The sequence below is a fragment of the Paralichthys olivaceus genome, chromosome 10 (assembly GCF_024713975.1).
Source record: "Paralichthys olivaceus isolate ysfri-2021 chromosome 10, ASM2471397v2, whole genome shotgun sequence".
NCBI classification, from domain to species: domain Eukaryota; kingdom Metazoa; phylum Chordata; class Actinopteri; order Pleuronectiformes; family Paralichthyidae; genus Paralichthys; species Paralichthys olivaceus.
In genome coordinates, this window is record NC_091102.1 from 1,150,001 (window position 1) to 1,172,155 (window position 22,155).

The 22,155-nt window shown below is 45.0% G+C and overlaps 2 protein-coding genes across 16 annotated transcripts; both read left to right on the forward strand.

The window, feature by feature from the left end:
• Positions 1–2,464: 2,464 nt before the first annotated feature.
• Positions 2,465–16,234, forward strand: ddx3xa (DEAD-box helicase 3 X-linked a). Of its 15 annotated transcripts, none has more exons than XM_069532221.1 (23): positions 2,517–2,809; positions 3,806–3,857; positions 4,115–4,162; positions 4,838–4,894; positions 5,206–5,298; positions 5,396–5,467; positions 7,060–7,146; positions 7,449–7,622; positions 7,967–8,102; positions 8,372–8,476; positions 8,573–8,672; positions 8,767–8,902; positions 9,028–9,125; positions 9,207–9,305; positions 9,408–9,568; positions 9,688–9,832; positions 9,918–10,062; positions 10,359–10,409; positions 11,737–11,918; positions 12,236–12,353; positions 12,438–12,591; positions 12,723–12,838; positions 13,157–16,234. In XM_069532221.1, the coding sequence occupies exons 1-23, from the start codon at positions 2,765–2,767 to the stop codon at positions 13,240–13,242; spliced, it is 2,460 nt and encodes an 819-aa protein (XP_069388322.1). In that variant the 5' UTR covers positions 2,517–2,764; the 3' UTR covers positions 13,243–16,234. The 15 variants fall into 15 exon arrangements, with proteins under 15 accessions (XP_019960741.1, XP_069388329.1, XP_019960742.1 ...); XM_069532222.1 differs by having other exon boundaries at positions 7,449–7,556; XM_069532223.1 differs by lacking the exon at positions 7,060–7,146.
• A 1,670-nt stretch (positions 16,235–17,904) lies between these two features.
• nyx (nyctalopin) lies at positions 17,905–21,936 on the forward strand. The gene is made up of 5 exons (XM_069533572.1): positions 17,905–18,092; positions 18,508–18,572; positions 18,753–19,039; positions 19,439–19,743; positions 19,926–21,936. The coding sequence occupies exons 2-5, from the start codon at positions 18,551–18,553 to the stop codon at positions 20,746–20,748; spliced, it is 1,437 nt and encodes a 478-aa protein (XP_069389673.1). The 5' UTR covers positions 17,905–18,092; positions 18,508–18,550; the 3' UTR covers positions 20,749–21,936.
• Positions 21,937–22,155: the final 219 nt, after the last annotated feature.

Genomic DNA, 22,155 nt, shown 5'->3' on the forward strand with positions numbered 1-22,155 from the left:
GTTGAACCTGCTGCTGAGGTTCCCTCTGTTTCCTCCGCCGGAGGTGGGAGACGTTCGTTTGTCCAGCTCAGAACCTGGACCGTGGTTTCAAACACGCAGTTTATACATTTTCTTTTTGAAAGATTTGAGACTCAGACAGGTCACATGTTCAAAGAGCAACAGAAACCAAAGCTCATACTCGTGGATTATAAACACACAGGGAAGGTTCCAGGTTTATATAACTGCTCTGACTCACACCTACTTTGTCCTGTATCAAGTTCAGCAACATATTTGGAGAGAAGGTGCAGCACGGTGTCTGCACTGTCAGTCACCACCGTGACTCAGAGGCTCACACTGTAGATGTCCAAATACACAGACGTCAGATCAGCTACCGAGGGAAAGTAGTGGTGCAGGCAGTACTTTAATATTTTACTGAAGTAAAAGTACAAAGAGACATTGTTGATTTTAGGTACCACATTAATATTTCTACTTACATACTAGAGTAAAAGTTACTAAGTACTTTTAATTACAGTTTAAGTATTAACAACTATTAAATACTACACAACTGTTAACTGTGTAATGGTATCTGCCTTCTCATGATTAATAGTAAAAAAATAAATAATAATGATTAAAATCTGTAAGTTGTGGGACGATTTAAAATAGTTAGGATGTGGGTTAAGGTTGACTTTAGATTAGTGTTCACATCGAACACAGCAGCACAAGAAAAGTAGAAGCACAATGAGAAGAAAGTTATAGAATAATAAGTATAAAAGAGAAATAATATTACAAATGGCTGTTTTTAATATGAGGATTGTGTGTGTGGGGGGGGGGATTCCTCGCTCATTTCAGAAGCTGACCTTTCTCCTACTAACCAGTTACCTCTGGTTTAACTTATCCCAGCGACATATGGTCAGCTCGGCCGCTGCAGGAGATAAATGACGGGAACAGGCTTCACAGGCTGCAGTGAGCGCACAACACGGGGAAGAGGGCCAGAGGAACCTGGCAGAGAGGGGGAGGGTCGACGAGAGGTTTTAACTGAGCTTATGTTTGACCTTTGTGACCTTTCAGGGAGATCTGACGCTGTGTGATCAGAGGAGGGTCGGCTCGCTGCGATGTCACCACACATTCTCAACAAGTTGTGGTTCATTGTTAATACACATATAGATAATAAAGGCTTCTCTGATCTAAAGCTTTGTGCTGCACAGATTATAACACAATAGAAACACCCCCCCCACACACACACACACACACACACACTCATTAAATATATATATATATATATTTACTGTTTATACAAGAAACCCAAACACAAGACGACCACACACGACTTTGTTTTTGCATAACTTTAAAATCATTTAGTATATTTTTGTGTTTGCATCCTTTTGTATCTATGTTCACCTTTTCTCTCTCTGGTACTTTTGAATATTTTTAGGGAAGTTTTTTATTTTTGTGGTCATTGTTTATCTTTACATTGCATGTAGTCGTTTAGCATCTCTGTGAAGTAGTTTTGTATTCATGTGTGTGTCTGTCTATGGTCATTTCTCATGTATTATATTCTTCTATATTCATCTCCTGGTAGTGATTGTGCATGTGATCTGTGGTGGTGTAGCGTCTCTTTGTAGTATTTTTACTTGTATTAGTAACAGGTTGTGATAGTTGTGTTTCTGTTTGTGGTCATTGTGTATTTCCACATGCATGTATCGTCTCTTTGTGGTAGTTATATATCACTGTAGTAATTTTGCAGGTATTAGTTACAGTCTGTGTTTCTCTGTGGTTGTTGTTTTCTGGGTCATTGTGTATCTGTGTAGGAATCTATTCCCTGTTGTGATAGTTGTGTGTCCCTCTGTAGTAGTTTTAGTGTATTTGTGGAAGCTTTGCATCTTTACTGCAGTTTCTCATGTGTGTTAGTTCTGTGTGAATGAAATGAGTCTCTGAGGTTCTGTGGTTTCAGGTCTGGACTCAGATCAGTTTTAGGTCTGGACTCAGATCAGTTTCAGGTCTGGACTCAGATCAGCACTGTTCTGAACTCAGATCAGTTTCAGGTCTGGCCTCAGATCAGTTTCAGGTCTGGCCTCAGATCAGCACTGTTCTGAACTCAGATCAGTTTCAGGTCTGGACTCAGATCAGTTTCAGGTCTGGCCTCAGATCAGTTTTAGGTCTGGACTCAGATCAGCACTGTTCTGAACTCAGATCAGTTTCAGGTCTGGCCTCAGATCAGTTTCAGGTCTGGCCTCAGATCAGCACTGTTCTGAACTCGGATCAGTTTCAGTTCTGAACTCAGATCAGTTTCAGGTCTGGACTCAGATCAGTTTCAGGTCTGGCCTCAGATCAGCACTGTTCTGAACTCAGATCAGTTTCAGGTCTGAACTCAGATCAGTTTCAGGTCTGGGCTCAGATCAGCACTGTTCTGAACTCAGATCAGTTTCAGGTCCAGACACGTTGTTCGTCATGTCAGTCTCTCACCACTAGGGGAGACGCGACCTCTCGCGAGACTTGGGCCCCGGGCTGAGGTCACACGGCTGATATCTCGCGCTACCTGAGCTCAGAGTCTCATTCCTCCTCGGTCCATCCACCGGGACGTGTCTCTGCTCAGCATCCTCACTCACAACCAGAACTTTTATTTATTTCCAGTCCAGCCAACAGTCCAGTCCAGTCGCGAGCGAAGTGTTCCCTCCAGCTGTCAGCGGGAAGAAGAAGACGAAGCCCCAGTGAGCGTGTGATCGGAGCCGGCGGAGCTAACAAAGAACCCTTTCTCCTCAGAACGAATCCTCTCCTCTCTTTAGTTATGAGTCATGTGGTCATCGATAATCCACACGGTCTAGATCAGCAGGTGAGTGCCCACCTTTCACCACCTTTCACCGCCTTTCACTCCGGTTCTCGATCGACTTTTTTCCCGGCTTCGCACACGAGGTTTCGACGCGCAGCGAGCCGTTAGCTATGCTAAGCTAACGCTGCTAAAATGGAGTCGGCCCAGAGAGAAGGTTGTGATGGCGGAGCTCGCCACCGCCGGGGCAGCCGAAGCCGAAGCGCCCGCTGAATGTCACTCGCCCCCCCCCCGGGTCTTTGGCTGAGGCCGGCCGCCCCTTGGATCGCGCCGTGTTCAGTTGAAAACGTCGTGATATCGTGTTTTTCAGGTCGGCGGAGGTTTACAGGGCTCGGCCAACGGCTCGCACCCGGCCGGTGTCCGCGTTAGCCGGCTAGCGTCGGGCCTGCTCGGCCTGAAACGTGGCGCAGGAAAGAATGTTGGCAGCGGAATTCAGCGACTAAACCGAAGCTCCGGACCGACGATCCACCGGGACCGAACCACCCGACACGTCGGTTCTCATCATTTCTGTCGAGTGATCCACTGATCGAGCTTTTCTTCTATAATCGCACTTTTCTGCTCTTTTTATTTTTTTTTAAATTCGTCAGCGGTTATCTACGCGGTGTCGCGGTGCATCGACCGAGGCAGCTTTATTGTGCTGACGCCTGAAAGCAGCGGTGACCTCGGTCTGTGCATTAAAGGACTGAAACATCGTCGCTGTTCGTCTGCAGCGACACTGTTTTCACTCGACGATCGAGCTGCGACTGAAGAAGCGATGGATGAATTAACAGAGGTCTGATCATCTGAGGAGAATCTGGACTAACGGTGTCATTTACCGTCTCCACAAACCGTTGGATCCTCTAGTTGCGTCCTGAACGTTTTAAAACGTTTTTATTGTTCCCACCAGGACGATGCACCGCGGACGAGTCTCTCATTGACCGACTTTATATTTATATATATTTATATGTATGTCACATTTTATCTGCACCTCGGTGATCCTTGTTTCCTCCTTCTCCTTTGCAGCTTGCTGCCCTAGACTTGAACTCTGCTGACGGACAAGGCGGAGGAACCGGTCGTAAGTCACACAATAGATATTTTTTCAAGCGTAATTTTCATAAAGTAAATGATGCTTATTTGTTTTAATCGTTTGGTGATCAGTTAAGTTACGGTTGTATAACTGCAGGATGTTCAAATTAGACCTGATATTCTGTCACTATATGAGGATTTCTCTGACTGTAGGTTTTCATATGTTCTGTAGTTAACAGCATGAGTTTAATTTAATTGCTGGGTTTAGTAGTAGGTGACACCTGACATGATCTTCCTCCTCTCCAGGGCGTTACATTCCACCTCACCTGAGGAACAAAGATGCTCCAAAAAACGGTGAGTTCAGTCACCGAGCCACTCCTCCAGTCACACCAACACCGGCTTGACTTGTGGTGTTCTCGGTGTAGAAAGCCCATCAGAGCATGGTACAAGCAAGCACCAATGAGGAATACAGTGTTGAGGCGTTGACAAGACGATATTCAACACATTGATTATCAGCCAAAACACAGCGGCAACTTTTGTTGCCCTCCAGACCAACATTGACAACACTGAACTTGAGCCAAGAATTGGGAGACAAAGCAATTTGAAACCTGATTTCTGTGTATTTTGGCACAGATGAAACGGGGCGAGTGTCTGTAAACTGGGCCCAGTCTTGAAATATCAGACTGCACATAAGAGAAGAGAACGGGGGAAATTTCCAAACTGTAAAACTTGTGGCACGTTATCTCTTCCCGGTGCAAAGTCTCACGTGTGAAAACTAGTGCTGGCTGTTGACTGCTCTGATACAGGGATGTATGGAGGGCGGGTGGTTTTATCATTATTCACATTTTAAAATGTCTTTGTAGATACTTTGAGGTATTTGTGTTTGCTTAGCCTCTTAAAGGCTGAAAATGAAGACACATGTTTTTGGCTGACATATTCAGTCAGATAACTTCACTTAAATCTTCATGGTACTGTGTCCTTGCACACTTGACGTTTTTCTCGTTTTACTGTTTTCTTATTCCACCGCAGGAAATGCTTATTCCGCTGGTAGACAGTGCGGTTATTCAGTGGCACCAGTAAACCTCTGTAAGTCCCTTCTGTCTGCTTTCGCTGAGGGCAACCTGCATTTCCAGATGCATGAAATAGCCATTTTACACACCAGCAAAGCCAGTGCGATGGGTTAGAGGGTTTGGTAGACCCAAGCACTTCACAGTAAAAGTTAATGATGGGCCCATGATTAATTGATGTGCTTCTCTCTGCTGTAATGCTTGCAGTCACAATGAACCATATCTTTTAGGTTGTAGGAGTTTGTTCTCCGCTGCACACGCTAGAAACCTTAAAATTATGATTTCCCACTGTATACTCAAGCCCATATTTCACCTGCAATGTTCCCCAAGTCTCTCCTAAGCAGTGCCCACAACCATGGCAGGCAGAGTGTCAGCAAAGGCACAGCAATAACTATACGTCAGGATGGGATGACTGTAAGATTGGTAACTATTAGTGTAGAGTCAAGCCCAACACTCATTCTGCATTAGCCAGTAATATTGGGTGAGTCTTTTTATAGCCTGCTTCCCTACTTTTGCTCAGGTTACCCAAGACTGGCCGCTCAAGAGCTTGCCTTTTACCATGCCTACAGTGGGGGCTGGCGAAACAGATGTGGTATACCTTGACCTCTACCTGCATGCCATGCCATCTACTCGCTGGCAGAGTTTCAGCGTACAGAGCTGAACTCTTAGGGCCGTAGTCGATGTGCCCTTGCTTGTCATGGTCACAAAAAGCAGCAGAAGTCTGGGCCTAACACAGCCTTTGTGGAAGCTTTGCAGATGAAGTTGCTTATGATGCATGTCAGTGGTGTTGTTTGAAAGACTGTGCTGCATCAACAGTGTGACTGTCTACTAATCATGAGACAATGAAGTCAGCTGTGAACCTTTTTCCTTATCGCTCTGCACCAACATCTTATGCCTTCTTAACACTTTGTTGGTCGCTGTACAGAAATCTAGACAGGGTTTTCTTTTGCACAGAATCTGAGCTTCACGTTTCTGCTCTCACATCCCTTCATTCACACTCATCAATAACTCATCTCTCACTTTATTTTTGACCTAAACCACAAAGTTGAGTGTGTGCAGGCTTTTTTTTAATAACCGGTGTTTTACTGTCACATTCGCTGGTGGAAGAGAAACCTGCACAAACTCGCCCCATCTTGGCACATGATTGACGTCTCATCTGAAAAGGAAGTTTTCTTCTTCTGAGGTTTTTTCAAATCAGGGTGATAATCAGATTTTCTCATCTTTGACATTTGCAGCTGATTGAGCTTGAATCGTTTTTTCAGACTGGTTGTTGGAGCCAATGTGTAGTTTTGGAACTTTGTTGCTGCGTAAGCATCTTAAGATTATGTCCATTTGTAGTTTTGGCGTTCAGTCCTGAATAGTTAGTTCATCCAGAGTCTCTTAAGTCCATGTGAAAATAATCATGCATCACTCTTGTTAATTCTTTTGGCTGTGAAGTTATCTGCACTGCTGTTTTACAAAGTTAGGCTGTGACCCTGCTGCATGATGTGCTGTGCCATGTTCGCATAGTGCACATGCGTCACTTTTGTCTCATACTTGACTAAGTTCTACCACAAGTCCAGACGCCAGATTTTTCATATTTATCAAAACGCTGTAAAGCCTCAATTTGATAAGAGCGTTTGGACTTGAGAAGGAAGTCTTCTGAACTTCATGTTGGAAATTCAATACATGTTTATTTTCCTCTTGGATTGAGATCTTAACTGACTTAAATCCAAATCTTGGCACAGTTAACAGACTTCCACAAAGAAGAATACAGATGATGTAGATTTATGTTTACAATTTAAATACTTGACTATTTTTTCAATTTCCCGTTATTGCAAATGTTTTTCCTCTGATCAATATCGGAGACAAAAGAAACACTGGTGACTTGTCCCAGCTACGGACGGGTCTACAGCACATTGATCAGCGTGTGTCTGTGTGAAGCATTACAAGGCTTTTCCTTCTGCTTACCTATAGGGGGCAGCAAAATGGATGAACTTACCTGTTGTCCGACAGGTGCAAGTTAAGATCCTGACCACAGATCTAGAATCGGCCTCTCGGTTGAACCAAGTGCGATTTAATCGGAGACCAGATCTGTGCGGCTGGCCTGCTCCTAGATGCTAATGTGTCTTAGCCTCAGCTACTTAGCGCCGCCACTGTAAGGCGTGCTAACTGTCCATTGTCCCACCTCCCCTCCCCGACCAGCCTCATCCTCAGTCTGCACTGATAACAGTGTGACCACCGATGGGAACGATGACACGGCCAGTGTCCACAGCTGGGCAGCTCGTTGTGGTAAATGTCTCATACAGGCAGAGACGGGGCTCAGTAGGTCTTAGTTCAGAGAAGGGCAGAGTTGTTAATTTAATATTTTACCTAAAATAAAACTTTGAATATCTTATATTCTCTTGCACAGGCAGAACTATAATTTTTTGTATTGGATGAAATAAATGTGACCTATGACACAACTTTCAGTCCAGAGAACCGGTCAGCACATAAAGACTTGTGAATAGTAGAGTCAATAACTAGCTTGCTTTTTAATGAACAAGTTCAAGTTTATTGTCCTCACACGCTTCTTTTTCTCTTGTCTCATGAAGATTCACCTGGGTGGGACGGCGGACGGAGCAATGGATTTGTAAATGGTTGCCACGACAACCGCACAAATGGGGGATTTGGAGGCCGCGGACCCCCTCGCAATGATAGAGGTGGGCGCGGCGCCTACCGTGGTAACAGGGGTGGAGGCTCCTTTAATCAACCATTGCAAAATGCAGGTGGGGTAAACCTGTCATGCTTTAAAATGTCTGACTTGAGCTGTAGTGGTGACAGTGTAGCCTTAGATGGTACCTTGGCCCTCCCCCCACCCTTGTTTATACAGTGTATTACATCAGAGCTGTTACTTCATATGTACTTAACAGACAGAACTTTTAGTTTAATTTAAGATTCTATGCCTTGATGGTTTTTGAACGACCCATGGCAATTTTGCTCTAAAGAAAACCCCGAAATGTCCACTTAGGGTAAGAAAGTGACGTCGTCTGACGATGATCAACGCTTCATTTGAAAAAAACCCCAAAAAAAACCTAGTTATAACTTACAGGTGAGTTTTCGTTCATTTCAGGAATTGGTGGTTATGAAAACAAAGACGGCAACTGGGGCGGAGCTCCCAGAGACGCTGCCTACAACAGCTTCGGGGGCCGAACTGATAGGTCCAAGTCGACCTTCTTCAATGAACGTGGGGCCGGCTCCAGAGGAAGGTGTGTGAAGTTTGTACATTGTCAGTGTTTGTCGTCTGACAGGACCATATACTGTATGTCTTGTTCTAATTTGTATGAAGAGTCTTTCCGTTGCTTTTATATTAACAAACTGCCAGTAACCGTCAGTGACTCGGTTATTGTATTTAATCCCCTCACAACAAACTGAAAACACTAATATGCTCTGACAAGAGTTTAGCTGTTAGCTTGCTAGTTATTTTGTACACACTGATAACTATCTAAGTTGCCTAATAACTAATGTTTGTGTGTAGATATGAGCGCGGAGGCTTCTCAAGTGGAGGAAACAGCCGCTGGGCGGAGGAGTCCAGAGATGAGGATTGGTCAAAGCCCACTGCTCCTAACGATCGCCTGGAACAGTAAGAAAGAATCCGTTCACAAATAATAAGAAATAAATAAAACATCCGCCTCTTGTCTGCATTTGTCCTGAACTAATCAAACATTTTAATTTCTAGGGAGCTTTTTTCTGCAAGCAACACTGGGATAAATTTTGAGAAATATGATGATATTCCTGTGGAGGCCACTGGGGCCAACTGCCCTCCTCATATTGAAAGTGTAAGTCGGATCAACATTGATTGTTTATTTTACAAACCTAATTCATTTGAACCTTAATTCTTATTCCTTTACTGATGGTCTGTTTGTTCTTTAGTTCCATGATGTGGAATTGGGGGAGATTATCATGGGGAACATCAACCTGAGTCGCTACACTCGCCCCACCCCTGTTCAGAAATATGCTATCCCCATCATCAAGTCCAAAAGAGACCTGATGGCCTGCGCCCAGACAGGTGTGTATTTCTCTCTTTGTGCACATTATGGCCTTTATGTATTAATTTACTCTGACATAGAAAGCTCCAAAAGTTCAGTGTTCACTTTTGCATCTATGGTTTGTCTGATCCCTGCTATGTCTCAGGCTCTGGCAAGACTGCTGCCTTCCTGCTGCCCGTGCTGAGTCAGATCTACACTGAAGGACCAGGAGAGGCTCTGCAGGCTGCCAAAAACAATGGACAGGTACTGAGCAAAGAGAATAACGAACAAATCATCTTCACCCTTTTGGCTTCTTCTTGTAAACATTAGTTCTTTCATCCTCAGGACAATGGAAGGTACAGCCGCCGTAAACAGTACCCGCTCTCCCTGGTCCTGGCTCCGACCAGAGAACTGGCTTTGCAGATCTATGAGGAGGCGAGGAAGGTGAGTTCTCACTCTGCAGGAACACAGACTGACTCACCATGGTGAATTCAGTTTTCTAAATGGACATCTTGAAGCTTAATTGTTATTCTTCCCACTCTCTAGGTTGCCTATCGGTCTCGTGTGCGTCCCTGCGTAGTTTACGGTGGAGCTGACATCGGTCAGCAGATCAGGGAATTGGAGAGAGGCTGTCACCTTCTTGTGGCCACACCCGGACGTCTGGTCGACATGATGGAGAGGGGCAAGATCGGTCTGGACTACTGCAAGTAAGTAACATCGGGCTTTATGAAAAGGAAATCAACTGAAACTACTGACATTCAATTGATTCTGACAATTGATCAAATGTGTGTAAAAGTGTTTAACTGAGCTTAATGTGTCTGTGCAGCTACATGGTCCTGGACGAGGCTGACCGCATGTTGGACATGGGTTTTGAGCCCCAGATCAGGCGTATTGTGGAACAGGATACAATGCCACCTAAAGGCATTCGTCAGACCATGATGTTCAGTGCCACCTTCCCCAAGGAGATCCAGGTAACACGTCACTCAAGTTTACAGAGTCTTGTTTAAAGTGATAAATATCTGTATTCTTAACTATCTGGGTTGTTTGCTTACGCAGATCCTGGCTCGTGACTTCCTGGAGGACTACATTTTCCTGGCAGTGGGCCGTGTTGGTTCAACCTCAGAAAACATCACTCAGAAGGTGGTTTGGGTGGAGGAAACGGACAAGAGGTCCTTCCTCCTTGACCTGCTCAACGCCACAGGTGAGAAGAGAAAACAAGAAGCATTTTCCACCCATGAATGTCACGTTAGACTCTAACAACCATCCTGTGTTTGTCAGTCTGCACCGTATTAAGCTAATATTGACTTTGTTAATGTCTGCTAGCAAATGCTGTTAGTTCTAGTAAAGATAAAATATCAAAACACAATATGATGCTGGTTGAGCAGGCAGTGAACCACATGTTGTGTTTAATGGGGTGTGCGTCTCATGATGATCTAAAGCTGTGTATGTACTGACTGAGAAGCCTCACGTTTACTGGCCGGTTTGGTTTTATCTTAGTTATTCCCAGTGAGGTTCAGGAAAGTGTGACAGAGACCCCAGAGAAACCGGGTAAGTGTGAACGTACCATAACCTCACTCTGACCCACAAGCCAGAAAACATCACATCCCACTGCCCATTCTTTCCCTTCGTTTCCCCGCTTGACATGCTGCCTCAGTTTTTACGTTTTCTTTTTAAACTTCATTAATTTCCAAAAAGAAGGAGTAGGATTGATAATGGTGTTGACCTAGCATAGCATCCTCTGACCTCAAACTGAAAAAGGAGTCTGCTTGTAGGATCGTGAGGTCATGTGGCTCCACATGACCGTGTGTCACAGTTTCTGTACGTCACGTTCGGACCACGTCTCATTAAATAACAAAGACGGTACGGTTGTTAGCAGATCACACAAACTTGAGTGGACAGATCTTCACCAGACTTTTATTAAGGATGTGATGTTGCTCAGGACAGAACTCTTTTGGTGTGCATCCATTTTTCTGGGTCACTTTAACATTGTGAGATTACACGTTTCAAACTTTTCACCATATTCTCAGATAAATATTCTCCATCTTAATGTAACAAGATTTATTTAGAGGACTTCATGAATATTTAATTTGATGCACCTCGATTGACTTCAGCTGGAGATTTGTGCTCTGCCATTCAAATTTGACATTTTATCAATCTTGTTAATTTCCACTAAGCTACAAACATTAAATGCAGTGCATCTGATGCCTGTGCGTTATTGTATGTTTGCATCTCAATGCCCTGTTTCTTAAAACCACTCAACCTCCACAGAGCAGCCACTGCACAAAGGAAACTAACGTGTCATCTGTGTCACAGACAGCCTCGTTAAAGCACTTGGCTGTTGTTGGTTTCACGTTAAAGAGGCCGGTCTGATCTGGGCTTTGTTTTAAAGCACTCACAGGCTTAAGCAATAATAATGGGGGGTGGGGGAGGGTGGCACATTGGTGACTGTAGTTTTTGTTTTTCCTGATTTGTGCCAGAGGGCGTCAGTAAAGCTGTTTCAGGGTCAGCTGTGAGTGATGTGACTTGGGAAGTCCTGACACCTCCTTAAGTTTTGTATTCAGATTGAAATTAATGCCACATAATGGATTTAATATCTAACAATTTAATTATACTTGTAGTTAATTTAATGATCATCTTGTGAATCTGAATCGTGGGAGATCAGTTAATTGTTGAGCCTTCAGTGCAGCCCGTCTCCATTTTTAAGTTCATTTTTAGATTTTCTTCATCATCTTGGATTTGCGGACCTTTTCAGTGACAGTTTTGATTTCCCATCTTAGTTCAGATATCCATCTTTACCCCTGTTCCCACGTCTCTCCCCCCCACATTCTGCTCCTGTCTCTCGGTTCTCATCCTTTTTTATTCTCTGATCAAACAGGAAAAGACTCCTTGACTCTGGTGTTCGTGGAAACCAAGAAAGGAGCAGATGCCTTGGAGGACTTTCTGTACCACGAAGGTTACGCCTGCACCAGTATCCACGGGGATCGATCCCAGAGAGACAGAGAGGAGGCCCTGCATCAGTTCCGGTCTGGACGCTGCCCCATCTTAGTGGCCACAGCTGTATGTAAAACCACTACTGCCATAAAACTCTTGTTTGTCCAAGAAAGTTTAAACATAGGTTATAATAATGTTGGATAAACATTTAAACGCCCATTTTCATCAGCAGACGTTGTGATGTGGGTTTAATGAGTTCTTGATTTAATCTAAGTTTTTTTATTTTTTAAACTAACTCATGAAAGACTTTTTCATTTGATGGGTTTCATCTAAAATTAGCAAAATCGGAGACGTTACTTATTTACTCCAGTTCCATTCTAAACACTTTGTCTTGTCTCTCTAATGTGATCATTTATTTATTTCCAATAAATCTACTTTCCCAGGTGGCTGCTCGAGGTCTGGACATCTCCAACGTGAAGCATGTCATTAACTTTGATTTGCCCAGTGACATTGAGGAGTACGTTCACCGTATCGGCCGTACGGGACGTGTGGGCAACCTCGGTAAGACCCCCCCCCCCGGATGCTGGTTATGGACATGAATCTTTCAGTAACTGATAATAATCTCTCTTGCTCTGCATTGTGCAGGTCTGGCCACGTCGTTCTTTAACGACAAAAACAGCAACATAACCAAAGATTTGCTGGACATCTTGGTGGAGGCCAAGCAGGAGGTTCCTTCCTGGCTTGAGAGTCTCGCCTACGAGCACCAGCACAAGAGCAGCACCCGTGGACGCTCCAAGAGGTAATCACTCATAGCAACGCGTTAAGCTTCAGGCCTCCGCCTCTATCTCTTATTAACAAAGTCTAGGTTTTACTACTTGTACCTTTGAAAGTTCTCGACCATAACATTTAAAAAAACCTCATTTTGTTCAGGTTCTCTGGTGGTTTTGGAGCCAGAGATTACCGTCAGACACCCGGTGGTGCTGGAAACTTCACCAGCAGCCGTGGAGGAGGAAGGAACCCTGGAGGAAACCGTGGCTTTGGGGGGGGTAAGGAAAAATCTGTTTCACATTAGTCAACTGAAAGTCATCAATTAAATCAAGATTAAACCTGGAATTGTTTTGTGCTTAAGTTCTCAAAATCCACAGCAGTGACACATTCTGAGATTTAAAGTATCTTTAATTAACAGTTGTGATCTCAAGGATTTTGTTTTTGAGGAGTTGGAGCTAAAAGAGTGAATTTTGGTCCTGTATTAATTATTCATCTCTCCATGTGAATGACAATGTCGCTGCAGGAAGTGAGAACATTCGTAGCCAATGTCAGACAGCAGATATTTGAAGTGTGACCTCTGACCTTGTCCTCCGCAGGTGGCTTCGGTGGCAACTTCTACAGCAATGACGGCTATGGAGGAAACTACAGCCACTCTGGTAGTGTGGATTGGTGGGGCAACTAGTCGTCTAAGGAATAGGTTGCCATGCCAACCAAACCCAATGGAAACCACATGTTAACTCAAGCCAGACCATAACAACCCTCCCTGTGTAGCTTCACTGACACACAGTACATTACCAACCCTGGTTCTCTGCCATTCGCTTCTCTCAAAAAGGAAGTGCAGCACGACGCGAAAGGAAAGTCACCAGCACGTGCAACGCACCGGAGACCGCAGAGATTTGCGCACCTCAGAGTGAGCATGGATGCTGACATGCATTGTCCGACAGCAACCTCGGACTTTCATTGTTAAAAGTATTTTTGTTCTTTTTGTGGGGGGGAGAAAAACCTGATTGAATAACCTGAGGATCATTTGTATGTTAATGTACTGTGCCTTTTGAATTTAAACAGGAAATCTATGTTTTCATTTCACCAGATGAACATGGCCAAGAGCTCTAAATTTGTTTTTACTGTTTAGTTTGGTGAAAAATATTAGAAAGGTAAAATAAGCTTGGACTTAATCAAACCTTGGCAAACACTGGGGCACTGTTGTTCCCGGGAATCATGATTCCATTTGAACTTCAAATTTATTGCAGGAACATCACGTAGCCTTTTCTATAGTCAAACAGCTACTGGAGCCATTACTATTGATCCAAACTGGGCCACTCTGTGAAGCAACCGTATTTTAATCCTAAGGGACAAAGTTACATTTCCTTTTCTTTTTCTTTTTTTGCTCACTCTATCCTGGACAGGCTCCTTCTTACGGATATGGTAGACTTTAAATATCCATTCCTATTGTAATCTTAAGAAACACAGACGTCATTAAGCTCAGTGCCAACGATCGCTGAGGTTTAACATTAAACGATGCTGGAACTTGTTACTCCACGTTTCTTTCAATTGACTTGACAGTGTTACGGCAGCTAGTATGTTACCAAGTGCTAGCTACATTAAGTGGGCGGTGTTTTTTGTTTATTTTTACTTGAGACATTTTTGGTGCAGGTGTGTGCAAATTTGAAAAACTTTTTTTTTAATTGTTTCTCTACAAATATGTATCAAAACAAAAAATGCCTGCCATCTTGAAAGTGAAGTTCAAAATGGCTGCATAGTGGACCACAGCATCGGGGGGGGCTCAGCGTGGTGTTAGTGTTTACTGACTCGACCGGCGACCACGAGGCCCAGATGGTATTCTACGCTTGCAAGTGTTTTGTTTTTTGGTCAAGGAGGAAGGACACGTGAACTGAGTCGCAGGCTTAACTTAATTACAAACGTTTTCTCTTTTCAAGCTGCGTTGGAGGCATGGTTCATCTTTAGGAGACAGGCATTGAATGATCACTGAGGTTTATCAATTTAAAAGCGAGGATTGAAGCGGGTAGAGCAGCGCTCCGACCACTGGGGGGGGAGGGGAACTGGGGAGGGGGGTAGGCGTTTTTGGGGCAATGGATTCGGTGCACCGCCGTCGACCGTGGCTTTGGTTTCCATCGCTGCGTAGTGTAACTGTGGAGGTGGCCAAAGACGGAGCGTCCACTTCCTGTGTGGAACATTAACGTACTGTCAGGTCCTCTAGGAGCTCATCTGCTCAGACGTGAATAAAATAAATCTGTGGCTCTGCGGAGCCAGAGCAGGCTTTTCCTCTCGGAGAGGAGCAGCCATCGAGAGGAGGTGACGGAGCGTTTCACTTCTAAACGCTCCCTATTTTCTCATTGGGTGTGTTGTGCCTTGAAAACATTTTTATTTTTGAAGAAATTGAACTAAAAGCTGATGCACTGACAGTGTTGAGAACTTGAGATTGAATGGTGCTACTTGATTTAGGTGTGTAGGCCCTTGTACGTCGTGTCCATCAAGTTTTACAGAAGTTCTTTTATTGCACATCTAGAGTTTTATATAGATGTCTTGACTATGTGTCCTTAAGCTTCCAAATATTGTGTGTGAGGAGATTGTGAAAACGCAGCTTGTTTACAAAGGGGAAGGGTTCTCAACGTTAAAACCAGGATTTATTTGGGACCAGGGGATTTAGCAGTCGGGGGGAATTTAGCCATTTGCACAGATTTCTAGATTCTACTTTTGCTGCTAGTTTTGTGTAATTTATTAAGCATTTTTGACAAATATTTATTTTTGTAAGCCTCAAAGTGATTCTTTGAAAGTTTCAGAAACTTGACCAAAAGACAGTACAAAAACACTGGCACTTGAATGTTGAATGTCACCTGTATGCGTGAAATTTATATATTTCGGGGTAGTGTGAGCTTTTTAATGTTTAAGATACATTGGACTCGGTAAATAATATCCACAGCTGTTTTCGGGGCCTTCTCAGGGGCCAGTCATCTCTATCCGATAATAACAATTGATCAACAAAATTAGAAATGGAATTGAACAAACATGCCAAGGTTTGGAATAAAGCTGTCTAAAGAGCAAATAAATTTCCTAAGAATATTAGTGCAGAAGTGTTCAGATTCTCCAATTGTGTGCATTATTGATTTTTTTACTCTAATTTGACCTGATTATTTTTCTCCAGTGAATGTCTGGCACATGGCAATCCTTAAAGAAACAAACATGTGGTTTATTCTCATTGTTGTATTTGCATATATGACGTCTCTGGCGTTCTCGTGGAACGTGGAACAAGTCTGCAGCGTTGACCCGCAGCAACCGCGGCTCTGAGCGGGAGCTTCTTGTTTTGCGTGTTGTAGGCAGAACCCGAGACTCGTTCCATGTTCTGAAGAGAACCCCAGAGCTCTTTAGATGTAGAATTTGCTTTCTGTATTAGCTTCTAGGCTCCTGCACTGCATGGGAAAATACTCAGCTGTGCAATTGTATGATTTTACCCAAATAAAATGTTTGAATGCAAAAGTATCTGGAAAAATCAAGCATGTTTCCTGAAGACCTGTTTTACTGTAGTGGTGCAGAGGCGACCTGTAGCAAGCAGCCTGCCGCCCTGTGTGGATTCTGGGCGGCAAAACTCAATTTGATAAAGAACGGACGGGCTCAATTTCTTTTTGACAAAAAATATAAAGGATTTCATTTGTCAAGCCTTCTGTGTCGGGTGTGTTATTTTCCTGCCGACGTGTTGGTTTTCTTTCTGTTTGGAAACTGAGCTGTGTCCTCGGGACGAGCGTTCATGTTCCAGACTGTTCTACTTTCAGACAGTTAAACACGAGAAGTTTGTAAATCATGAAAACACACACACACACCTCTAAAGTTAGTAAAACAGAATATTTGAAGAAAATATAAACATGTCTGCTGAATGTGAAAGAAACCGTGTTTTGTTTGATGGCTGCTGGATCAGTCTTAAACTCCTCCATGTTAGCAGATGGGACATGGACCAAAAAACAAAAACCAGTAAATGTTAGATTGTCAGAGATGGTTTCTGTCATTTCAGGTTGTTCTTGTCTCTGAAGTGTTTCTGATCAGTTTGGGTTTAATTGTGTGACTGAGACTCCTGATTGGTTGAGCACGACCTCCAGACTGGCTACAAAATGGCGTCACCAGTAACCGGGATATTTTGACTTCCTGTTTACTGCTGATGGAAGTGGAGACGTGTCGTCCATCTTTATTTACCCTCAGCCTGTTTGTCTTTCATTTATAAACAACTTTTAATTGAATTATTTCTTATAATTGACTAATTGAGTCGACTCGTTAACTAAAGCTGCAGGTTTTTTTCATTTTGGGGTCAAAGATGACGACAAACTGCAGACGAGGCCCCGAGTTTAGCATCAGTCCCACGAGATGTGGAGTCAGACCAGGTGAGCCGAGAACCAGACGACCCAAATCCAGAGGGACGTCACGCAGCTGTCGGGGAAACCAGATGTGCCGAGAACGTGGAGAACGTGTACTGAACAACCAAGTGACGTATTCTTTATTCGAGTCACCAGCTGAGCTTCACTGTCAGCAGATGGTTTCTGAGCTGTGAACTGCAGCGTCGACTCATGTCACTCGTTCTGCAGCGTCACATGGTCTCTAATGTGCTGAGCAGGTTTCATAACCACCCGACCAGAAACACCATTAAAGCCCTGTTGTGTAATTCTGTGTCATTTTGAAAATAAGGTTTTAGGGACATTTAAAGTCCAGAGGCCTCAATAAACAGGCTGAGGGGCCCGAGGGGTCACGGGGCCCGAGGGCCTGAGGCTCTGTAGAAAGTCCCCGTCAACTTTCCACAAAGACTCAGATGTTTTTTTCTAACCAACATCTTCTGTTCAGGTTCTTCACCTTCATGAAGAACTGGAACAACTTCAGTCATATTCTCAGACACGTGTTCTCTCATTGGCTCTGACTGAGTGTGTGTGTGTGTGTGTGTGTGTGTGTGTGTGTGTGTGTGTCAGGAACAGACTCGTCTCTGGAGAAAGAAAATACTCGTATTTAATAAATTGTATTGATCTTCTCTGTCATCAGATGATGTTCTGATGATTCTCTCATCCACTTCAACATCTGCATCTCTCACAAGTTACACTTCCAACTTCATGCTGTGTGTGTGTGTGTGTGTGTGTGTGTGTGTGTGTGTAATCTGTGTGTTTCTAAGTTGCTGCTCTGCATCGTGGTTTGATCTAAAAGCTTTGCTTTACTTCTGTAATCCTGCCTGTCTCCCTCCACCCCTCCATCATTCCACCCCTCCATCATTCCACCCCTCCATCATTCCACCCCTCCATCATTCCATCTAGGGGATTTCACTGCCATTAAGAGATGGCTTTTTGTGTGTGTGTGTGTGTGTGTGTGTGTGTGTATGTGTGCAGGGGGGATGAAGTGTAAAACCACCTACTCTTCATCATCAGAGCAGCTCGTCTGCAGCAGCTCTGTGATCAGACTGATGTGGAATGAGGAGAATGGACTCGTGTGAGGAAATGTGGACGAACTTTAACGCACATGGACGTGAGCGTCTGGAAACAACGACAGGTTTGTCTCCTCCGTGTCTGCGTGTTGTGTCTTTGTGTCCTCGCGTGTTTGTGTGTCCGACAGTTCTGCTCGTGGATGAATGAAAACAGGCCGACAGGTTCCTGAATGTCAGGGACTGTTTGACAGTCAGAGTCCAAAGACTCAAGATGATGTCAAAGAGACGTGAACCTTTCTGACTCTAACCTGTGTGAGTGTGTGTGTGTGTGTGTGTGTGAGTGTGTGTGTGAGTGTGTGTGAGTGTGTGTGTGTGTGTGTGTGCTCATATTATCCACTCGTTGTTGTCTGAGTCTTTTCTGAGATGATTCTGAGTCTGAAGCTTCAAAGCTTCAAAGACTCAAACTCTGACTCAGACCTCCATCAGAAGCTTTGACCCACATTAACATAATTCATGAGTCTTTCTTCTGTGTGGTTTCAGACCCTCGTTAATCCTGGACCGTCCCAGATGAGACATCACAGTAATGACTGTCCTCACGTTCACTGGTCAGTTTCCTTCACTTCCTCCTCCTCAGCTCTGAAAACCACCGTACACCCTCAGTTATCACATTGATTTGGATTTTAGCCTGTTGCCCGGTAGAAGCTCTCTGGTTTCTTTCTTTCTTGGTGGCTTTAAAGTTGTTTCTGTCTTCTCTCTGGTGCTTTGACCTCGGTGTCTGTCTCCAGTGTCTGTCCTGTGCCTGCTGCCCCAGGCGGCGTTGGCCCGGTGGGCGTGTGTCCGGGCCTGTCCGGCCTCCTGCTCCTGCACTCAGGAGAAGAGCTGCAGCGTCCTGTGCGACCGCTCCGGCCTCGCAGAGCTGCCCAAAGAGTTTCCCTGCGAGGCGTCCGCCATCAACGTGGACAAGAACCGGCTCAAGTTCCTGTCGGAGAGAGCGTTCGGGACCCTGCCCTCCCTCAAGTCTCTGTCCCTGGACCACAACAACATCTCCTTCATCACTCCTGGAGCCTTCAAGGTCCGCTGCCCCGCTCAGACTGAAAACACCACATCTGCAGTACTCTACTTTTATTTAGGACAAAAATACATGAAACCCAGTAAATGTACTGAGAAGTGAACATTTAGACACAGAGGGAAATCTCACAGGAGCGTCCCAAAGGACATTTGACTTCGGTTTGTAATTAGTTTCTATTTTGTTCAAACCTGAGAATAAATCGATCTCAGCAGTCAGATCATTGATCCATTAATAATTCGTTCAATCGTTTGCAGAGCTTCATATTTAACGAACTCTTCATATCTATATATCTCTCTATATAGATATATATATATCTATATATATAGAGATATATATATCTCTATATATATCCTGAATTGAAGTGGAAGCAGCAGAAGGTAACGAGTGACTCTCGTCCTGCAGGGCCTCTCTAACCTGGTGGAGCTGAAGATGGCTCATAACGAGTACATCAGCTACCTCCACACTCGAACCTTCACGGGCCTGAAGAAGCTGGTGCGTCTGGACGTGTCCGACTGTAACCTCTTCAACATCCCCGACCGGATCTTCATCGAGCAGACGGCGCTGAAGGAGCTGCTCTGCTTCCAGAACAACTTCAGGAGGATCCCCGGCGCCTTCAGAGGGATGGAGAACCTGACGCACATCTACCTGGAGAGGAACAAGATCGAGGCCGTGGCCTACAACTCGCTGCTCGGCCTGGGGAGTCTGAAGTAAGTCACCGGCTCGACGTGAACACCAAACGTACGATAATAAGATACGATTAAAGAAGAAAAGATAAGTTTCGGTACAATAGTGTGAAATAAAAACCCAGTAAATGTAATAAATAAGTAAAAAGATATAAACTCAAGGAACCTGATTCAGTGTCAGGTTTTGAAACGTCTTCTTGTCTCAGGTACCTGAATCTCCAGGAGAACCGCATCAACGTGATCCACGACCAGTCCTTCCAGGACATGGTGCGGCTGGAGAACTTCTACCTGAACGACAACCTGCTGACTGATCTTCCTCGACACGCCTTCAAGGGCCTCAGCCGCCTCAAGATGCTCAACCTGGGCGGGAACCAGCTGATCAACGTGTCCAGGACCTGGTTCGGCGACCTGGTGGAGCTGGAGACCCTCTACCTGGACCGGAACCAGCTGCTGTTCATCGAGGAGGGAACCTTCGAGAACCTGACGAGCCTCATCACGCTCCACCTGAACAGCAACAACCTCACCACCCTCCCCTTCCCCGTCTTCCAGCCCATCTACTTCCTGGGTCGCCTGTACCTCTTCAGAAACCCCTGGGAGTGCGACTGCTCCCTCAAGTGGCTGCAGGAGTGGATGGAGAGCTACAAGCTGGTGCGGGACATCCCCTGCTCCTCGCCCTCCTCCGTGTCGGGCCTGGACCTCAGCAAGGTGGTCTTTGCCAAGGTGAACGACTCCTGCTTGGACCCGGCAGAGCTGAACCTCACCACGGCCTCCTCGGAGGTCGCCTCCACCACCGAGAACCGCTTCAACAGCCTGATCTCCAAGCTGCTCCAGCAGGAGCTCCGGGAGGAGATGGGGAACGGGACCGAGAGCCTCCGCAACGGGACGCTGCTGGAGGCGGAGGAGGGGCAGCTCTCCGCAGGGGTCGGAGGTCGACGGGCCGGCCGATCGCTCGTCGGCTTCACCGTGGGGTGGCTGGTCTTCACTCTGATGGGCCCGTCAGATTCGAACGTCGGTCTTTATTGCACATGAGGAACTGACGGATCGCAAAGTGGATTTTCAAATTGAAGATGAGATGAAGCCGGAGAAGTCGTCGCTCGGCCGAACGAAGGATTCGTTGGAGACTGAACGTTCACTGACGATGTTTCTACTCACATGAGCTTCACATCCGATAATCTCTGATATTTATAGACGCACATCAGATCCACAGCGGGTTCGTCTCTCCAGCAGCAGGTGTTGCTTTCAAACAGCGGATTAATGCGGACGGATGAAAATGTAAATGTGAACGTTCACCTTTTGTTGCATCATTGAATTAACATGCTGTGATATGTCCGAGTGTTTTATTGGTATGTTCACTGCCTGAATGTGTAAAGTGAAGGAGATCGTGTCGTTATCTCCTGAACAGATGTCCTCGCTGCTCCTTTCTCTTCATGTCGGTTCCGCAGCTTTTTTCCATAAATGCATTAATCTTCTTATTGCACGCGGCTCCGTGACGTCGCAGCGACCGGAGCGACTCCTGCCTCCTATGGACGGACGGTTTCATCTTTATGGACGTGATCTCTCTCCGTACAGGGGGGCGTAGTGGGTGTGACCACCATATGTCCGCTGGTGGATGGTGGGGGAGGGAACGGTGTCAGAGGAGCTTTCAGGTTTCCTGTGTTCTCGACTTGCGTCCTGCAAAGTTCCCGTCCGTAGATAGAAAAGTACAAATAAGAGAAACTGTGCGCTGTCGTGTTGTTTCCTGGTGAACGTGAGTGTGATCCACTTCCACTTCGCTCTGTCGCTGCTTCTTTTTCTAAATAAAATCAGTTCTGCTGAACTTTTCACTCGTCTGCTCGGTGACCTGCAGTCGCTTCAGCGCTGATGCACCAGTTAATCTGCACATTGGCCCGATGGCCCTTTAATGTGGGATTAGACCCAGAGGAAGACGACGGCTGGAGGCCGGAGGCCGGAGGCCGGAGGCCGCACCTCGTCGCTCTGGATCACCTCACACACAGAAACACTTCTCAGTCATGATCATTGATTTATTATGAAAGTGTCGGATGATTTCTCCTCGTCTGTAATTTGATGATTATTTTCTGACCCTTTCTTTTAAAATAGTCATTTATTTAAAACGATGGAGGAGTTTTCTTCTGATGCTGTTTTAAGATTTTATGTGTAAATTAGCAACAAAGAGCTGAAATAATGAATCTGTTGAAACGATGAATATAAAAGTATAAAACACGAGTTTGTTTCTGGTTCACACATCTTTGACATTTCTTCACTTTCTTACATATAAACCTTGAACCAGGACGTCTGGCACTTTGATTTGCTCCATATTGTTTAAACTTCCCCGACTCGTAGAAGAGACGACGCCATTTTCCTTTTAAGAGAATTTGATAAAAGTCCAAACATCTGTCCTCAGTCGCTGTTTGTTCACTTTAATGCTGCAGGATTACG

Bases quoted from the DNA above. Each gene is read 5' to 3' on its own strand.
- ddx3xa (XM_069532221.1), top strand. From the start codon at position 2,765: ATGAGTCATGTGGTCATCGATAATCCACACGGTCTAGATCAGCAG. The intron at 9,306-9,407 runs GTGAGTTCTCAC...CCCACTCTCTAG, and splicing joins TCTATGAGGAGGCGAGGAAG to GTTGCCTATCGGTCTCGTGT. The intron at 12,839-13,156 runs GTAAGGAAAAAT...TGTCCTCCGCAG, and splicing joins AAACCGTGGCTTTGGGGGGG to GTGGCTTCGGTGGCAACTTC.
- nyx (XM_069533572.1), top strand. From the start codon at position 18,551: ATGACTGTCCTCACGTTCACTG. The intron at 19,040-19,438 runs GTCCGCTGCCCC...CTCGTCCTGCAG, and splicing joins TCACTCCTGGAGCCTTCAAG to GGCCTCTCTAACCTGGTGGA. The intron at 19,744-19,925 runs GTAAGTCACCGG...TTCTTGTCTCAG, and splicing joins CTCGGCCTGGGGAGTCTGAA to GTACCTGAATCTCCAGGAGA.